At 42.1% G+C, this 16,785-nt stretch overlaps 1 protein-coding gene across 1 annotated transcript; it reads right to left on the bottom strand.

Moving 5' to 3' along the window:
• Window positions 1-1,637: 1,637 nt before the first annotated feature.
• Window positions 1,638-16,280, bottom strand: tnpo2b (transportin 2b). The gene is made up of 24 exons (XM_061050009.1): window positions 16,076-16,280; window positions 15,294-15,393; window positions 14,919-14,994; window positions 14,598-14,747; window positions 14,255-14,361; window positions 14,021-14,154; window positions 13,840-13,921; window positions 10,669-10,791; window positions 10,455-10,573; window positions 10,274-10,334; window positions 10,018-10,189; window positions 9,718-9,870; window positions 8,841-9,066; window positions 8,579-8,750; window positions 8,294-8,488; window positions 8,034-8,192; window positions 6,868-6,955; window positions 6,678-6,776; window positions 6,472-6,567; window positions 6,277-6,352; window positions 5,438-5,537; window positions 5,274-5,348; window positions 4,462-4,591; window positions 1,638-4,369 (listed from the first exon to the last, which is right to left on the bottom strand). Exons 2-23 carry the CDS (start codon window positions 15,390-15,392, stop codon window positions 4,484-4,486), a joined length of 2,670 nt encoding a protein of 889 aa, XP_060905992.1. The 5' UTR covers window position 15,393; window positions 16,076-16,280; the 3' UTR covers window positions 1,638-4,369; window positions 4,462-4,483.
• Between the last annotated feature and the right edge of the window lie 505 nt (window positions 16,281-16,785).

A 16,785-nucleotide genomic window follows, 5' to 3' on the forward strand; every position in this document is an offset into this window, starting at 1 on the left:
TTTTGGGGCCAGGCCAACCAAACAACAAATGAAGCAATGTTTATTGCCTAGCCTTCCTGTGCTCAGTAAATCTCTTCCAGCTGACAGATAGAGAATCTACAGAGCTTAGATAGGAGCGTTGTGGGGTTGTTAACACCATGGTTGTGGGATGGCTCGATAGATGGAGGGTAGACTAAGGTAGCTCTTTCAGCACCATCTAAGTACCCATTGCTGGGCACTGTGACGCAGGTAGAAAGCAGTTTATTCCATGTTTAACTCTTGAGACAAAATCTGGAAACTTGGGCAGGCTGTTGTTGACCATTGTCGGTTCAGGATGGAGGAAAAACCTGTCAACCGCAACAGTTTCTGAGCCAGCGCAGGAGAGGCCCCTCCACCTCCAGTTTCTCAGCGGTACAGTGAGAACAATGTATAATCTTGGCTAATCGGCCCAATAAACTATGCATATCCAAGCCGATGTCAAGCATGTCATTGTCATCATGGTGAGCAACTAGTCCCAACAGGGGCTGGTTGGCGCTCTCAGAGAGCTCTGCTTCTAGCTCAGCTAAAAAAACAATGTACTCAATGTGGTCATCCCAGATACCAGCGAAGAGGTCAATTAAAGGCTCCTCGCCATGGGACTTGGGCAACACTTGGTCCCTCGACTTGGAAAGGAGAGGGTCTTGCCTTGCAACCGTAGTCTTCCCCAGCAGTTTTTGCACAAGGGTTACCTGCCTCCTCAGGGTCGAATGCTGGAGCTGGTGACAAACACGCAGGTCTCTGACTCAGTCAACGCTTTCCTGGCGTGGACTATCCCCAGACAAACGAGACATGCCTTGTGCTGGTCCTCGTCAACCCGAAACAAAAAGCAAACATAGACTTAAACTCACAGCCATTTACCCCAGTCAAGTCAGCGGCAGCTAACATGAACAGGAGCATTTCAGTTAGTTCTGTGCCGGCAGTAGCCAACAGAAGAGACATGGCTGACTAGCTGTAGCTTATTAGGTAGAGCTGTTCTCAGCGAGGTGAAGGACTTGAGAACTGAGGGATGACGGCTGTATTTTTGTGCAGTCTCATTTATACCGTCACAGACCATCTTCCTTAACAGCTTGAATAGAGGTGCCTTCAGTCAGGCAAAGCAGGGGCATGATATCCCATTTTATATGTGATGTGCTGAGTAAATCGACAGAAAGGGAACTGTTATTATGGAAAAAGATACAAAAATGATTGGCCAGTGCGTCCTAGAGGATCGGAAAGAGAAAGAAAAAGATTTTCTTCAATAGTGGGATACGTGAATCAAGATGAGGTTTGTGTTTTTTTCATCACTTTTTATGTTTAGGACGTAGTTTTGTGTTTAACTGAACATTTTTTATGTTTGTGTGATGTTTTTTCCTTATGACTTTCTACATTGAAATCTATCTATCTTATATATAAGATATTGCATTCTTACTGCCGTCTGTTATAAGAAACACTTCTTGAGTCAAGAGTTCCTGTAAATACAAGTAGGCAAACTGTGGCTCACCACTGTATATACTAAAACCTGGCAGAGATAGCATCCACATTACACCTGAACCTGCCTTTTTCTCACAAAAAACCCTAGAGTGGAAATTCTAATATCCATGATCCATCTGCACATTCAAGAATAGACAAACTTTAGATGATACAATTGACTCAGAGCATTTTATTTTCTTTCCCACCATTATAAAAGTTTAGATGACTGGCTGAAGTAAGCCACAGAAACAAGGTACCAAAAGTATTTCCGCCAATATCATGGAACAAATATCATGCTTTTTATTACAGAAACAGAATTTAGAAAAAAAAATCCTCCCTTCTTTGTGCCTACTGGAATTTTTACACCTATTTAAAAGTAGCACACTTCTACTCCTTCAAATGTTCATGATCCATCAATACGACAGAATCAACCAAAGAAATTGTACATTGATCCCTCGAACACTAAAAAAAAAAAAAAAACTTTTGTGAAACTATGACAACAGTTACACACAAAAAAAGACTAAAAACGAAGCAACTAAAAAATTCTCACATACAAGCTTCAAACCAGGAGTGGAAAAACTTGACTGAGTTCAGATTGTCTTGTACTTGAGATGATTAGAAATTGATTTGATTATCTCTATGGTCACAGTCTAGGTCAAATCAAGTGCATCATCTATTATTGTTCAAATGTCTGCTTGCTGGCAGAATATCAATTAAAAGTATAGGTCGCTGAAATCCATTTGCTAATCACATTTTTAAAAGCCCTTCTGTGCCTGTACTTGTCTGTTATCATGATGCACCTATTGAACATGGGAATAGCAGCCCATCTCTACTTATTATCCAGTTTTAAATTTGCTCTTTGGCAGTGTGCTAGCTGTTGTAACTTTTAACTATACTTTGTTCTCGATGTGAATTGAGGTGGTGTTGGTGTGTAAAGGGCTCCATATTACTCGGAAATACATGAATACATCAAATGTATACCACTGCAAACACATTCGAACACACTGAGTGAAAACAGCAGACACAGAGCATGCGCACAAAGTAGACCGGGGTAAGCTACAAACCCTTCCCAATTGATTTTGCACCCTTACTGTGCACGCATCAAATGAACCCCACTGAACTATCCAAAACATGCTAAGAGGCAAATAAAGGTAAAGTACTCATGCGCACTTACTCATGCATGATCTCACACGTGCAGGATCTCTAACACACACACACACGCACGCACACGCACACATACACATACACACGGACACCTCAGCAACATGGCAAAGTTAGTCATTGTAAAAGTGCGGATTAGTCCCAGTTTCACAAAGTTGTTTTTATTTGCCATTTAGTATTGGGATATTTTGCCAGTCAAAGACACTTAATTTCACAGTGCAACACAGTATGACAAACACTAACATTAGGGTCAACACATATCATATGGGTGAGGTTAAAAAAAGTCCATACAAAAAGAAAAAGTTAAAATAAAATAAAAAGTGCAAAAACAAGTCAATGTAAATACCGTTAATTCAAATATTTTTTGCGTTAATTGTGCGAATTTAAGTCCACTATAGAAACAGAAATTATCAGTAGCAGCAAAAAAAAAAAAAATGAATATGGACCATTTTTAAAACATTATAAAGATCACAATGACATTGCCAATCACTGTTTTACTTAAGATATCAATATGGCATCAAATGGATTTCAGTACGAATGTCGACAAACATGTACACACTCACTCTTGCACAAACAAACCCAATCTTAATATACAAACAAACACACTAACACTTGGTCACAGTTAACAGGTGCCAAGAATGCTGCGGTGGGTCAAGTTTTAGCTTGGTACCATATCAAAAACAATACACATTTCACGCACTTAAACACAGAATGCCAAAGAAAGGATTTATAAATTGCACATGCACGCAAGCGCACACTCACAGACACACACACACACACACGCATAACTTCAAAGACACAACTAAAGATGTGATTATCATGTTCTTCATCTCTGGTGAGAAAACAAATGTGTTAGCCCTAATCCTCCCTTCCTACAGGAATGGTTTCTGTGAAGCCACGAGGAAAGACACTTATTTTCTTCCTCTCTCTCTCTTTCTCTCTCTTTTGATCAGGTAGAAAATGTGACAGGAATATGTCTGATAGATGGATAGCTCTGTGAAGCAGCACTCTGGTCCAAAATGAAGATAGGAAACATGGATGAGGATAGCACGACTATCACACAGTTAAGTAGAATTCAGTAACTACAGATGAAGTAATTTATGTTGAATCCTATTCCCCGGAAAAGAAAGATATCACCCAGAAAATTAACAGAGTTTAGACACCTGCTTGTCTGTCCCTAACTACATGTAGTAGGTCTCAAGAAGTCTAAATAATAGTGCCACCCTCAGTCGGTTCCAAGTACTGCATGTACAGCATGTGCAAGTGTATGTGTGAGTCTGTGTGTGGGTCAGTCTGTCAGTCAGGCTATCAGTTACTCTTAAATTTAAGAATCCCATTAAAATCTCCAAGTTACAGACCTTTCTGTAGCTCTTTTTCCCTGCTTGTTACTGGTTTCCCTCCCTCTCTATCCCTGAACTTTCTCTGTGCCAGACTCTTTCCCTGCCTCCCTCTTTCCCAACTTGTCTATCCCTCTATCTCTCCTACATGTCCTTCTCTATCTGTCCCTAGCAGTTAGTTGTTGTTTTTTTTTCTGTGTCGGGTCCCTGCCTAGTTAATCTAGAGGTGTCCCTCTGTCCCTCCCTCCCACCCGCCCACCCTCCCTCTATGGACAAACACATAGGGCGTGGGGGCCGTCCGTCAGGGGGAGCGGCCAATTGCGTCCCTCTCCCTCCCCCCAGATCTGGGCAGTGCAATACACAGATGGATGAGTTTCCCATTCACCCTCCTCCTGCTGGCTCACCTAGGACATGAGAGAGAGCAGCACATGAACAGATTCACCTCAAAGCATTACACCTTTGATTTACGTGAGAGTAAATGGTTGAGAAGGATTACCTCTTTGGTGGGTGTAGAGATTCTAAACGCCGTAGCAGGCTGCCAGTCTCTCCTTCAGCAGTGGGGGGAACTGCTCTGAGAACTGTTGCCAGTTCTCCTCTCCAACCTGCTCCTTGAAACCATGCAGAATCTGTGACAAGGGGAGAGTTCATTTCAGTCACATCCTCAGGTAATCTTAAACATCAAAAAAGCACAAACACAGCTCTTTCTGGAAATATCAGGAGTTCTCTGCAGGTGTGAAAGCCCTACAAGTCTTGTGTTCAAGTGTTCAGTTGACTGAGACATACCCTAACCCACATTCAGAGTTTCATGAAATGGATGTATTTAAAGCCTTAACATACATACAGAAGAGTGGATGAAAAATAACTATTTAAAAGCAGTGGAGCTACTTCACACTCTCTTCTGCTTTTGTAACCACTCGTTCAGTGAAACTGTGAATCCATCCAATAACACAGAGCATTTAAAAGCAAATAGTGCCGGTGTCAGACATTACTTCGACCTCCATTTCCGCATCGTCCTTTTGGTGCGTTCTATTTCATTTCAGAAGTCAGACATTCTGTGTTACTGGTCTGATACGTCATCAGGAACGTCTCCCCTAAGTCAGAATTCCAATTGGGAGACTCAGAGCAACATCAGAAGAGTTCAAATCCAACATGGCTGCTACGTGCATCAACAGTATATTATATTATAACATAACATCAATCAACAGTATTGTGCAGGTTCTATCTGTGCTGTATTTTCTAGAAATGTTCAGGAGTGCCTGTGTAATAAAAAGTCCTTGTTTGTCCAGTGTCGACTGCTGAGCCCCTCACCTTATAAAACATGTCTCTCAAATCGTCTTTAGGATTCACCCAGGAGGCCACAGCATCGCAGAAGAAAATGAAGTCCTGAAAAAACACAGTAAGAGATGAGAAGTAATGTGAATATTCAGACAGTGAAAGTAAAAATGTAAAGCCTTCAATGAACAATGTCTCACCTGCACCACACCCCCTGGATTCACACCGATCATCATGCAAATCCCACGGAAGGCCGAGTCTTTCTCCTCGTTGTCTCGGATGTTTCGCAGAGATGTACACCTGCAGCATGTCAATATCAACCATTAAGCAGCTGTTAAACATGATGCTGTCAGGAGTGTTGGACTTCACTCTTTTAAGTTCTTCTATAAAAGAACATGGTTGATATCAAAATGTGAATGAGAGATAAAACCAGGTTAACATTTTCTTTTTTACTTAAAGTCTTTTTTAAATATATTTTTGGCTCATTTTTGTCTTAATAGAACAGGACAGCAGAAAAGAGACGGGAAACGTTTGGGAGGAGAGAGTGGGGGTTAACATGCAGGAGAGGGCCAAGGTGGGATTTGAACCCACGGCACCTGAGGAGGACTACAGCTTCTGTACATGCACGACGTAACAGCTGAACTCCCTGAATAAAATGAATGTTTACAAGCATACTGCCATTATCTTGCTGTGTGGAAGGAAAACACAGTGGCTTTAGTGTTTCATTTTAATCACTCAATGATTCCAATCATTTCAAGCATTTTATAAGGGATGTCAACACTGTGGCCCGTGAAATGCTGTTATATTATAGGCAGCATCGTGGACATTAAAAAAACACAAGGGGAAAAATGAGAAAAATCTGAACAGAAACAAATGTGTATTGCTGGACGACACAACAATCCTGCCAATGTGTCATGCATGCAAGTTAACATGATTATGTGTAGAAGGACCACACAGAACAGAGGGTGAGACTGACGTTGCATAAAGTTCTACTTAGTGTGTGACAGCAAAGGGGAAAAAAGATTATACAGTGGCTTACCAAGGTCGGATAAACTGCGGCAGCATGGGAGCGACCTCCTGAGGACACACGTAGCCCAGTCGGCCGATGGTGATTGCTGGAGAAGGACAAAGACAGGTCAGGACTACAGTTAGAAAACAGTTCATGTGGGCTGTTAAATGCCTTGCCTGACTGTCATCTCCTTAGGTTTTCAAACAATAGAGTGTGTTTATGTACCGGTGTTCTCCAGCAGGGTCTTGGGGGTGTTGGGTCGATTAATTATCTCAACCAGCTGGTTCAGAACCATTGCAATATACGGCTGCATCTCCACTCCTGATGGAGAGTACATTTAAGTTCAGACATATCATCTATATACTCTGCCTCATATGACAGTACTTAAGATGTCATCAGCATCACTTTTAAGCACATTTGTTGAAACTCACCCATCTGCATGCATATCTCTCCTATAGCCCAGGTGGCGTTGTTACAGACAGAGATGAACTCTGGGTTCAGATTGGTCCCGAGAATTGGCATGAATTCAGCTGCAGGAAATATGTTATAATCACGTTAGAAACAAAACAAAAGAGGATGATGGGACTGTTCTGTGTGTGGGTAAGAGAGTGAGATCATTACCAATGCATGGTTTGACATGAGGGAAGCAGGCCTTGGTCAAGTCTCCGAGGAGGGCGAATGAACTCTGTCTAACTTCAGGCATCGTATCCTGCGACAAAAAAAGACATTGTGACCACACAGAATGAACAAACCTAAATAATAAAAAAAAAGAATGTGTGATGCCGGACAGACAGCAAATGGATTTGGGCTCTTTTTCTAAATCTCGTATTCTTTCATTTTTCCAGCATACACAAACTAGTGTCAATTGTTGGATTTGAACTACAAGTACACCCAATATACCTGCAGCACCTTTCCGTGCTTCACACCTATTGGATGACAGGTCTATTTTTTTCAAGGGCAGCTGGCATTTCATACGTGTAAAATTCTAATTGTATATCCCCCAAAAAATATTCATGATGCACTTTGTCGTCACACATAAAAAAAGAAAAAAAGGCAAGTCAAGTAAAGCATGTTTGCATATCAAAGCTTTGAACATGTTTTCATAAAGGGACGATGCCCGCAACTATTTCCCAGTTGATTAAACTGAAATTTAAAGTCAGACTAGTCAATCAGTCTAAAGGTGGATTTTACCATATTGCTTGTTCAGTCATTGCCATGATACGCTGTTCAGTGTTTCCCACACATACACGATACCGCCAAAGTATATTTCCGACCAGTGTTTTTATTTTTTTTTATTCATAAAATTGCCCACGAGAGAGCAGGGGAGAGAGACTGGTGTAAGAGTGCAGGCTGCGTAGGGGCCTTTACTGAGCGCACCTCGGCGGCTCTGTGCAACATAACAAAACTCCCGTTTAAAAAGAAAATTCCCTCTCGACTCCTTCGGAGAGATAAGACAGCAAAACCAAGAGAGCAGAATCATATCAGAGAGAGAGAGAGAGAGAGAGAGAGAAGGTCCACTGTCTGTACATCCCTCTTGTATACGCACTGATTAAGGTGCCTTGCTCATATCAAAACTAAAGCTTCTCATTTCATGGCTTTGTTTTAATTATGTTCATGTTCAGCTGTTTGCTGCTGATGCTGTCCTGAACTCTTTTAAATAACAGAATATCGAGTGGAACTTTTCAAAACGCAATCATACTCCTGGTGTTTGTGTCTGTGTGCGTATAAGATGAGCAGGTTAAAGTTGTTTATAGGTTCAATTCAAAACACATAATGGCTTTCCTCACCTGCATGCACTGGAAAAGCAGCGTCATGATGTTACTGCGGGCAACAAGAGTGTCCACGTGGCCCCCCAGTCCCTCAGCTAGGCCACTTAAAAGGTCCAGAGCCACGATCATAAAGTCTTTATCCGGCGCTTCGTACTGGTCCGGCTGCTGACTGTACATCTGAGACACACAGTGGAGATGGTGTAAAGAAAAGGTCAGAAGTGAAATGATGGTGTAAAGTGTGATTTATGTAAGGCAGTAAAAATACGAGACTGGCTCACCATGGCCTGGGCCAGCGTCTTCTGGACCAAGGTGACGCAGCGCTGGTAAACGGGCTCGCAGTAGGGGAGGAAGCCGCTCTGCAGCGCAGTGGCAACAGACGAGAGACACTCGAGCAGAGGGAAGAGGTCTTTGTCCTCGTCCTTCAGCTCGTTCCACTTTGCTATCAGCGGAGGCATCAGCTTCTGGATGTACTCCTATGAAAATGTGAGATTTTGACATCAGTCATTGGTTCATTTACCATTATGGAAATTCAAATATATATCATTTGTGCGTTTCCTGCTCACAGGCTGGTTCAGATGATGTCCCACTGAGTCTGCCAATGTCCCTATTGCATCGTAGAGAATAAGCAGGTTCTTGTGCTGGTACTTCCCAAAAGCAAAAACTAGGGTGTCAAGAATGAAGCTCAGGTAAGGCACCAGCTCTGTACACGCCTCCTCCTCCAGAGTAGCAAATGCGCTGTGGGAAAGACGAGATGGGCGTGAGGGATGAGCAGACTGTGAAACAAATAAGAAACATTGAATCACCTGGAGAAACTAAGCGCCTTACCTGCATGCTGCTTCCTGTACCCTCTTATTGCCATCAAGGATGCGCTTAAGCAGCTCCGTCATGAGGGGTTTAAGGTGAGCGTCGGGAGGCTGGCTGACCACCCAGTGGGCGTAGCGGCTGAGAGTCCAGCAGGCGATGGAACGGACCAAAGCCTTCTTGTCGCACAAACACTGAATGAGGTGAGGGATGAGCTCCGGCAAGTAAGGTACCATGCCTTGCATACAGCCTGGGAGGAAAATTAAAAGGTTAATACACTCGCACACTCTTTTATGTCCGTTAATGAAATATCAAGCGACCACCAGGAGCTGGTTAGTAGGGCTGGTAATCTTTTGGGTGTCTCACAATTCAATTCGATTTCGCATCTTGGGGTCACGATTCGATTCAGAATCGATTTTCGATTCAAAACGATTCTGGATCCATGGATTCAAAGTCTATTTACGAATGAGTACATACTTCAGGATCTACTCCAGTCATCTGTGGTACTGGCTGAATTTCTTGTTGCTCTATTTGGCATTCTACTGAGTGAAATAGTTAACCTTTAGCGCTTAGCAGGGAGTGACTGATTAGCCCAAAAAAGCAAAAACAATTTTTACTTTTTTCCTTTCTTTTAATCGATTTTTGAATTAATTTGAAATCTTAGAAGAATCTTTTTAAATAATTGATTTTTCCCCCCCACCTCTACTGGTTAGCTTAGCTTAGTATGAATAATGAAGAAAAAAAAGAGGAAAACATCCATATAGCTTTTTAAATGAGAAAAAAAAATCTCTTCTTTAGCTCAATTTGACGCCATAGTAACAGTGAGAAACATCTGAAAGTTAATAACGCAAACAGAGAACAGTATACTGCATTACATAAGCAAGTTTGTGCTAAGCCTCACCCTCAGCGATAGCCCCCAGGACCAGGATACCAGACTCCTTGATGACCCAGTCAGGGTGGAACAGCAGGCCTTTGAGCAGGGGCAGGAGATGAGGAAGCAACTCTTCACGAAACACGTTAGCAAGAACATCCAGAGCTGCGGCAGAACACTTCCCTAGGGAGGAGGGGGAGGAGGGGGCAACACCATCAGCATTAGATAACTTACAAAAAGTGTTCCTTAAGTCTAAGAACGCCCTTCAAGAGCATGAACTGCCACGAGGCCACCAGAGATGGTTACCAAAGCTGCATTCTGCAAACTTACGTAGGTTCCAGTCAGATAGAGTATCGTCATCATCATCCTCGTCTTCGTCTATGTCCTCCCCCTCCTCGCCCTCCCCTCCCTCGTGCTGCAGAGTGACGGTGCGGGACTTGTGGAAGCGAGGCTTGATGTCTTGCTCGCTGTCTGGAACGGCCTCATCCTCTTCCACGTCGCCCTGGACAACAGCAGAGAGAAAGGTTAGCGCAGAATGAACACAAGTACGAAGGAGGAGATAAGGAGAAGATGCAGAGGTGTTCACCTTTAGGAGAATAATGTCAATCTCAGAGTATTTCATCCCATTCACCAGGATAGGAATCAGTCTGAGTACAGAGAAAGACAACCCCGTTAATTCTTAGATAACATTCATACAAAACTTGTTATTTCCGTTCTTGTAATCAGCTTAACCCTGCCCAACGAGCTGTGCGCGTGTGAGCACTTACTGAACCAAGTGACCAGACAGAGCCTCTTTGCAGATTGGCTGTTCAGCCAGAGTCAACCAGAACTCACAGGCCTCCAGAGCCACGTTCTCATCTGGGTCCTGAGTACGCTGCAGCATGTACTGGTGGCAGAAAACAAGAGGTCATGTTGAGTTAGAGGAGGAGGAAAAGGAACTTTGTGTTCTGAGTCGTCTGCAAGATTTACTCTGATCCTCACCTGTATGATGCTGTGCATGTGGGGGATGAGGCGGTCAATCCGGACTTCCAGAAGCATCACCAGAGCCCTGCACACGTTCTTTCGCACTTCACTGTCCTCATCACCAGCCAGTGCAAATAGACTCTGTTTATGAAAGAGACAAGATGAGGAGAAGGGAAGGATGGGTGAGGTCAGGAGAGTATAAAGCTTAGCTGACAGTAAATAGAAGCAGGTTCCAAACTTACACTGCAATTTAGTTCTTTAGACAGATTTAAAAACAAAGCAGTGTTTGATGTTCTTACTTAGGTTGTCACAGGGGCAAAATGATACAATATAAGACCCCTTGTCCACCTAGCGTTTTTTTCCAGGCAGAAAAGCGCTGGCTGTCCGCTCGGGAGTTACTGCATGAAGCGTTTGTGCACTGAGAAGAAAAGCGCTGCACGTCCGTCCTGTCTCTATGACAACAGGTTGTTGACAACAGCTGCTGTATGACCGACACTGCTCCGTTACTTTTTACTGCATATTTTATATTGGAGATATTTTTTTACCCGATCAGACACGGAGCAAAGAGGAAGATACGACCCGTAGGCTAAAATACAGGTAATATCAAACATTTTGAAAAGAGCGCCCGTGACGTCAACAGCACCTTTCTGAAAAGTTGAAAGACTTTCAATCTGAGCGCTCGGAGAGGCTGCACAAAAACGGCAGAGCGTTTGTAAAAAAGACGCTGGGCACTGCGCTTTTCATCGAGGCGGCTTCTTTCTATTGCGAACGCTCTCTGCTAATTGAAAACAACTGAAAAAAGACGCTGGCGCTCAGAAAAAAACATTAGGTGGACACGAGGCCTTAGTCAAACAAAAAAAATATAGCATTGATACTGGTTCAGTCAGGACCACTTTGTCAAAGGAATACTTTGACGCAATTATTTATTTTGGCGATAAGGCTCTGTGAGGGATCTCCCTGTACAAAGTACAGAGATCATACAAAACATGTAACAATTCCACATATAAATAAAAATTCCTTTGTGACATATTGACATATTGCACGGCCTCTTGGCACATCCTACATTAAGGGCAGTTGATGCAATATGATTATAGATTGGATTTTTTTTAAGCTTCAGTACTTAAGTTAAAATAACAGTCAAAAAGTATTTAAAAACATTTCAATTGATATATTGGACAAAGGTTTAACTCATTATAGTTTTATGTAAAATGTGACAATTGATCAGATGATACTGGAAAGTAATGCTTTAAATACAACACCTAAAAAGAGATAGAAAAGTCAGCACACTAAATGTCCTTCAAGTTTACTTTATCTGGGTAAGAGCAGCATTGTTTTGTACGCTGAGCTTACCCAGATATAGAAAACTTGAAGGACATTTAGTGTGCAGACTTTTCTGTCTCTTTTCAAGTCTTGTTGCCGTCGTGCACCTCAAACTTTATTTATTTTCGAGTGTGCTCCTTTTTTGCTGTTTAAATACAGCGCCCTAATCAAAGACATCTCCATTACATGAGTCCATTACACTGCATAAGATGCACTCAATCTCTCAGTAAATGGCTCGAATTATGCCCCAAATAAGATTACAGTTTTTTTTCCCAGCAGTATTAAAGGAAGAATGAACAACATTTTACATATAAATAAATCAGAAATCCAGTACATCCTCTGAAAATGTATCTCTGAGTCATGACTGTTTACAATGAGTGAAAGGTGTCCTGCTGTCTGAGCCGTGTTTACATCATGTTTACATGGACGGGCCGGCTCCTCCCCTTGCGTATAAAAGCTGTTTAAGTGAGGGACTAGACAAAACAAGAGTAACATACTGTACTCACTGCTTATTTGAATGTCACGTAAGCGGTTTGTGTTAAAATGCTATGATAAGCTACAAGCTAACTAAAGAGCACTACCATTAGCCTGCTAACACAACAATGCAGCTCGAGACCAGGACAATGTTGTCCTTGCACTTAGTGCTTAATTATGGTGCGTTCAAATTTGATAACGCCTTTGTTCAAAATCGAGGGGAGAGGGGGGTTGGAGGTGTGCCGCTGTAGGAGAGCGGAGGATTCTGTGTGACAGAGATGTCGTCAAACAGCAGTTTGTTTTGATTTCATGTTGGTGCTCAAGGTCGACCTCTACTGGATCAATAAGTCAGACATTCTTCCTTTAATGAGATGACACATACATCACCTTCATGTCGGAAAAACAAAACATTATCTGAATTGTAAAAAGACTTCCAGCGCTGCCTTGTCTCAAATAGCAGAAGACAAATATCTGACACACATGTACTTATATACAATTACATACAGCTTCTTGAAAAAGTTATTATGTGTGTGACTCACATAACAACTTTATCAAAACGCTGTCTATCATCAGTACAAGGAACAAAAAGGAGCTCATCCATAACTGAAACTCTTTTTTCAAATGAAACAACTCACTGATAAGTGCATCGGAAAACAAAACCTCAACCCAGCTGAAGTGAAATCAATCTTAGCACAGATGTCAAAAATGTTTTCTAGTTTCTGCCTCTTGTCAGGATAATTGCATTTATTTGCTTTGTACGAAGGGTCTTGAGAGTTAACAATCTATTTTGAAGATGTCATTACAGCTCTTGGAAATTGTGTTTACTATGTTCCACTTCTTTTTAATAGTTCATACACTAAAAGGTTGATTGTGAAATCATGAAAACAAAATGGCATGCTAGTCCATAATAAAAATGATCTTCAGTTCAAGCCCTAGTTTGAAATTAAAATCACATAACTCATCTGAACGGGCTCAAGGTGAATCAGTAAAACCAGTTGGAGTAAAGCTGGGCAATATGGCCTAAAAATAAAATCTAAGATTTGTTCACATCAAAGTCAATTCATGATTTTAATTGTTTTTTTTCCAATTCAAAAATAAACACTCTGGGGCGCTGGCGGAGCATTGGTTAGTGCGCACGCACTCTTTTTCTCATTTCTCTTTCGAAGTCAAAGTGCAAGCTGTAGACTTCAGGGTCCAGCAAAACTACAGATGAGAAAGAGAAACTTCAGCTAAATGCTTGTGGCTGGGTGGCACATACCTGTGGCCAACCAGCCCCTCTGTAAGGAGGAAACGAGGAGGGAGGATGTGAACTACAGGAGCCCAAGGGGAGCGCCGCAGTAAGTTAAAGAAAGAAAGATTTGAAACCAAGGGAAATAAACCGAGACGTTTGCTCACCTCAATGAAGGTGTCAATGTTATCCATTAAAGCCTGAGCTCGACCAATGATGAACTGGTTCACACACGCTATAGCATGGGACCTGAGAAGGAGACAAGCAGGTGAAATCAACGGTAATGACATAAACATGATAGAGATAGAGACAAAATGTCAGTAAGAATAAACTGAGTGTTTCACTGACCTGATCTTGGGGCTGCAGTGCTTAAAAAACTGGAGGAACTTGGGGATCATGATGTTGAGAGGTCTGTTAAGGGCATCACTGTCCAACAACTCTGATGAATCCTCACAGATCTTCTGCAAAGCTCCAAAAGAACCCTAAAAAGCAAAAGAAATAAAAAAAATGTAATAGTGTATAACAGTGATTGTCACTTAAAAACTGCAGCGTTATTTGAGGGTACAGGCGGCCGAGTGTTACCTCGCAGGTGTTGTAGTCCTCTGAGTTGAGCAGATTGCAGAGCTGAGGCAGCAGTTCTGGCCACGTCTGCAGTTCTCCTTTAGAGGCTATAGTCGTGATCAGGATACCTTGATGACGCATAATAAAAAAATAAAAAAAGGTCCCACAGTGATAAAACTTTCAGATTTCAATAAAAACGAATAAGTTGCCATCGCTCTCAGTCATTTCAAACATCTTGAAAATACAGCTCTCTCTCCCACACAGAAACATTACCTGCAGAAATTTAACCACCTACATAGTATTCTGACTCACAGCAGGAACTGCAGCCAACACTAACTTTCTCTTTCTCACTCAAAACACCCACCGATCGTAGCTCTGATAAGCGGTGATGGGTCTCCGATGTTGTTCAGGCATTCTCTTTTGATGAAGTCAGCCACATTGGGAGGGAAGTTCTGGTAGTGAGCCTTAACATTGTTCTTCAGGATCAGACCGCTCAGAGAGCGAGTGGGCTCGTCTTGAGACAGAGGGGGCAGAGAGACAGAGTATGAATGCATTTTAAAAACAGGAAAGACAAGGTTAGATATAGAAAGACATGCAGGAGACACATAGAATTATAAAGGTTATTCAGTGATTGACGATCCAGTAAGTTTGATTGTAAATGTAATTATTTTTGGCATATACATACCCTCTGATTTGAGGCTTGTGAGGACAAAGATGAGATAGTTGTTAAAATCTGGGAACTGATTAAGCTGCTCCAGTTTCTGCAGGTCCGTTAAGGAGTTCAAACATATACACCAACGAGGCAAAAAACACAGAAACCCTTAAATTACTGGTGCTCTTGTTAGAAATTTGATTTAGAATCACAATCCATCACACAGTTTAATGTGATGCGAGCTGCACATACAACACCCTTGACAGTTTTCACTGACACCCACTATGACACTCAAGCTCTCAAGGTAGAAGTAAATCTCACACATTTTCCTCTCACCCTCATCGTCTCACACACACACACACAGACACACACACACACACACACACACAGACACACACACAAGGATACTTCTTGCACGGCTCTCTGGGTTGCTGTGTCTGGAGACTGGGAGTCTTTGAGCAGCTGAAGCACTTGCTGCAGACCCTGTTCATCCGGCTGCCACTCCATCCTACACAGCACACATTACACAAGTTTATAAAACACGTACTGCACAAACTCTGTCCACAGCCAAGTGACGTGAGCTAACATTACGCAGTTATCATTTCAGAGAAATGACGACGATGGGATATACACCGTTGCTACTGGCAACTACTTCCCAAACGTCAGCGTTAATTGTTAACCACTCAATTAGCTGCTTTAATCCTAAAAATGACATCATACTACACGAGCTGTAAATGTTAGCTCACAATGTAGCAAAACACCCTGAACGGGTTAATGTTTTTGATTATTTCTGTATCAGTCGAGTCCTAGAAGTACCTTTATGCTGTCATTAGGCTATTAACAAGTAGTCATACCAACAATTAATTACGTTTTGACCAGTCATTTCCTCAATTAAGGCCCAGAGCCCACAGGCGCAAGTGTCTGGCTCTTTTGGATAGCAAGCTAGCTTAGCATCTTTACGATACTAAACACGTACAAGATATTACATACACACATTGCAAAAAGCTTCTTCTTTTTTTTACAGTAAGCACTAATGCGCCACGTTGCACGGTCTCAGTTGTGTTTGTAATCAAAGCAACAGAGGCTGTGCACACCAGGCTTCATTAACACAGAGCATATCAAATCCTGGAAGCAGCAACTAGTAGCATGGCTAGCTAGCATCATATAGAAAGTACCGCGAAACGTTTTACCTGGTAACTCCGGTGTGGTAGATCTATGTTTCTATAGAAAACAGTGCAGTCAGGCTGTAACAACTAACATTAAATTAAATATAACGGCAATGTGTTGCTAATTACAGACTTCTGATCACAGTGGATCTGTTGTGGTTGCTGTGCTAGCTGGTATGTGACACAGATTGCATGCCTTGCAATCAAGCCGGCTGATCTCTTTTTTTGTCATGATCGGCTTCCGTAGTGGACAGACCGTCAGGCAAGATAACAAGGAGCTCAGCTGCTGTCTGTGTGACAGCCTGTGTACTGTTCATATGTTTAATATTTACAGTCTATTGTGCTGATTCGGTTTCTGCAGTAGTTCCAAAATATCGCAACTTTAACCACCTCTTTTCTATTACAGAAATGTTAGAAGTGTTGTGTTAAACTTGTGACCACCAGATGGTGTTAGCTGCAAATTCTAAAAGCATTTTTCAATAGTTGTTCAGTGTGAAATACTGCAGGGCGTGGACATACTTTTATAACATAGGGTGTATGTTTGTGTATGTTTTTAGTTATTTTTTGATAACTGTGTGCCTCAACGTGTCTGTGATATATTTCCATGAACACAATTGAACTTTACAGCCCTCCCAGAGGCAGCATGTTTGTTATATTACCTGATTCCAGTGAAGTGTTACTCTGTGAGCTACCCCCCTGCAGACTACCAAAGCAACAACAAGTCAGTGACCATC

The sequence above is a fragment of the Labrus mixtus genome, chromosome 2 (genome assembly GCF_963584025.1).
Source record: "Labrus mixtus chromosome 2, fLabMix1.1, whole genome shotgun sequence".
In the NCBI taxonomy this organism is placed as follows: Eukaryota; Metazoa; Chordata; class Actinopteri; order Labriformes; family Labridae; genus Labrus; species Labrus mixtus.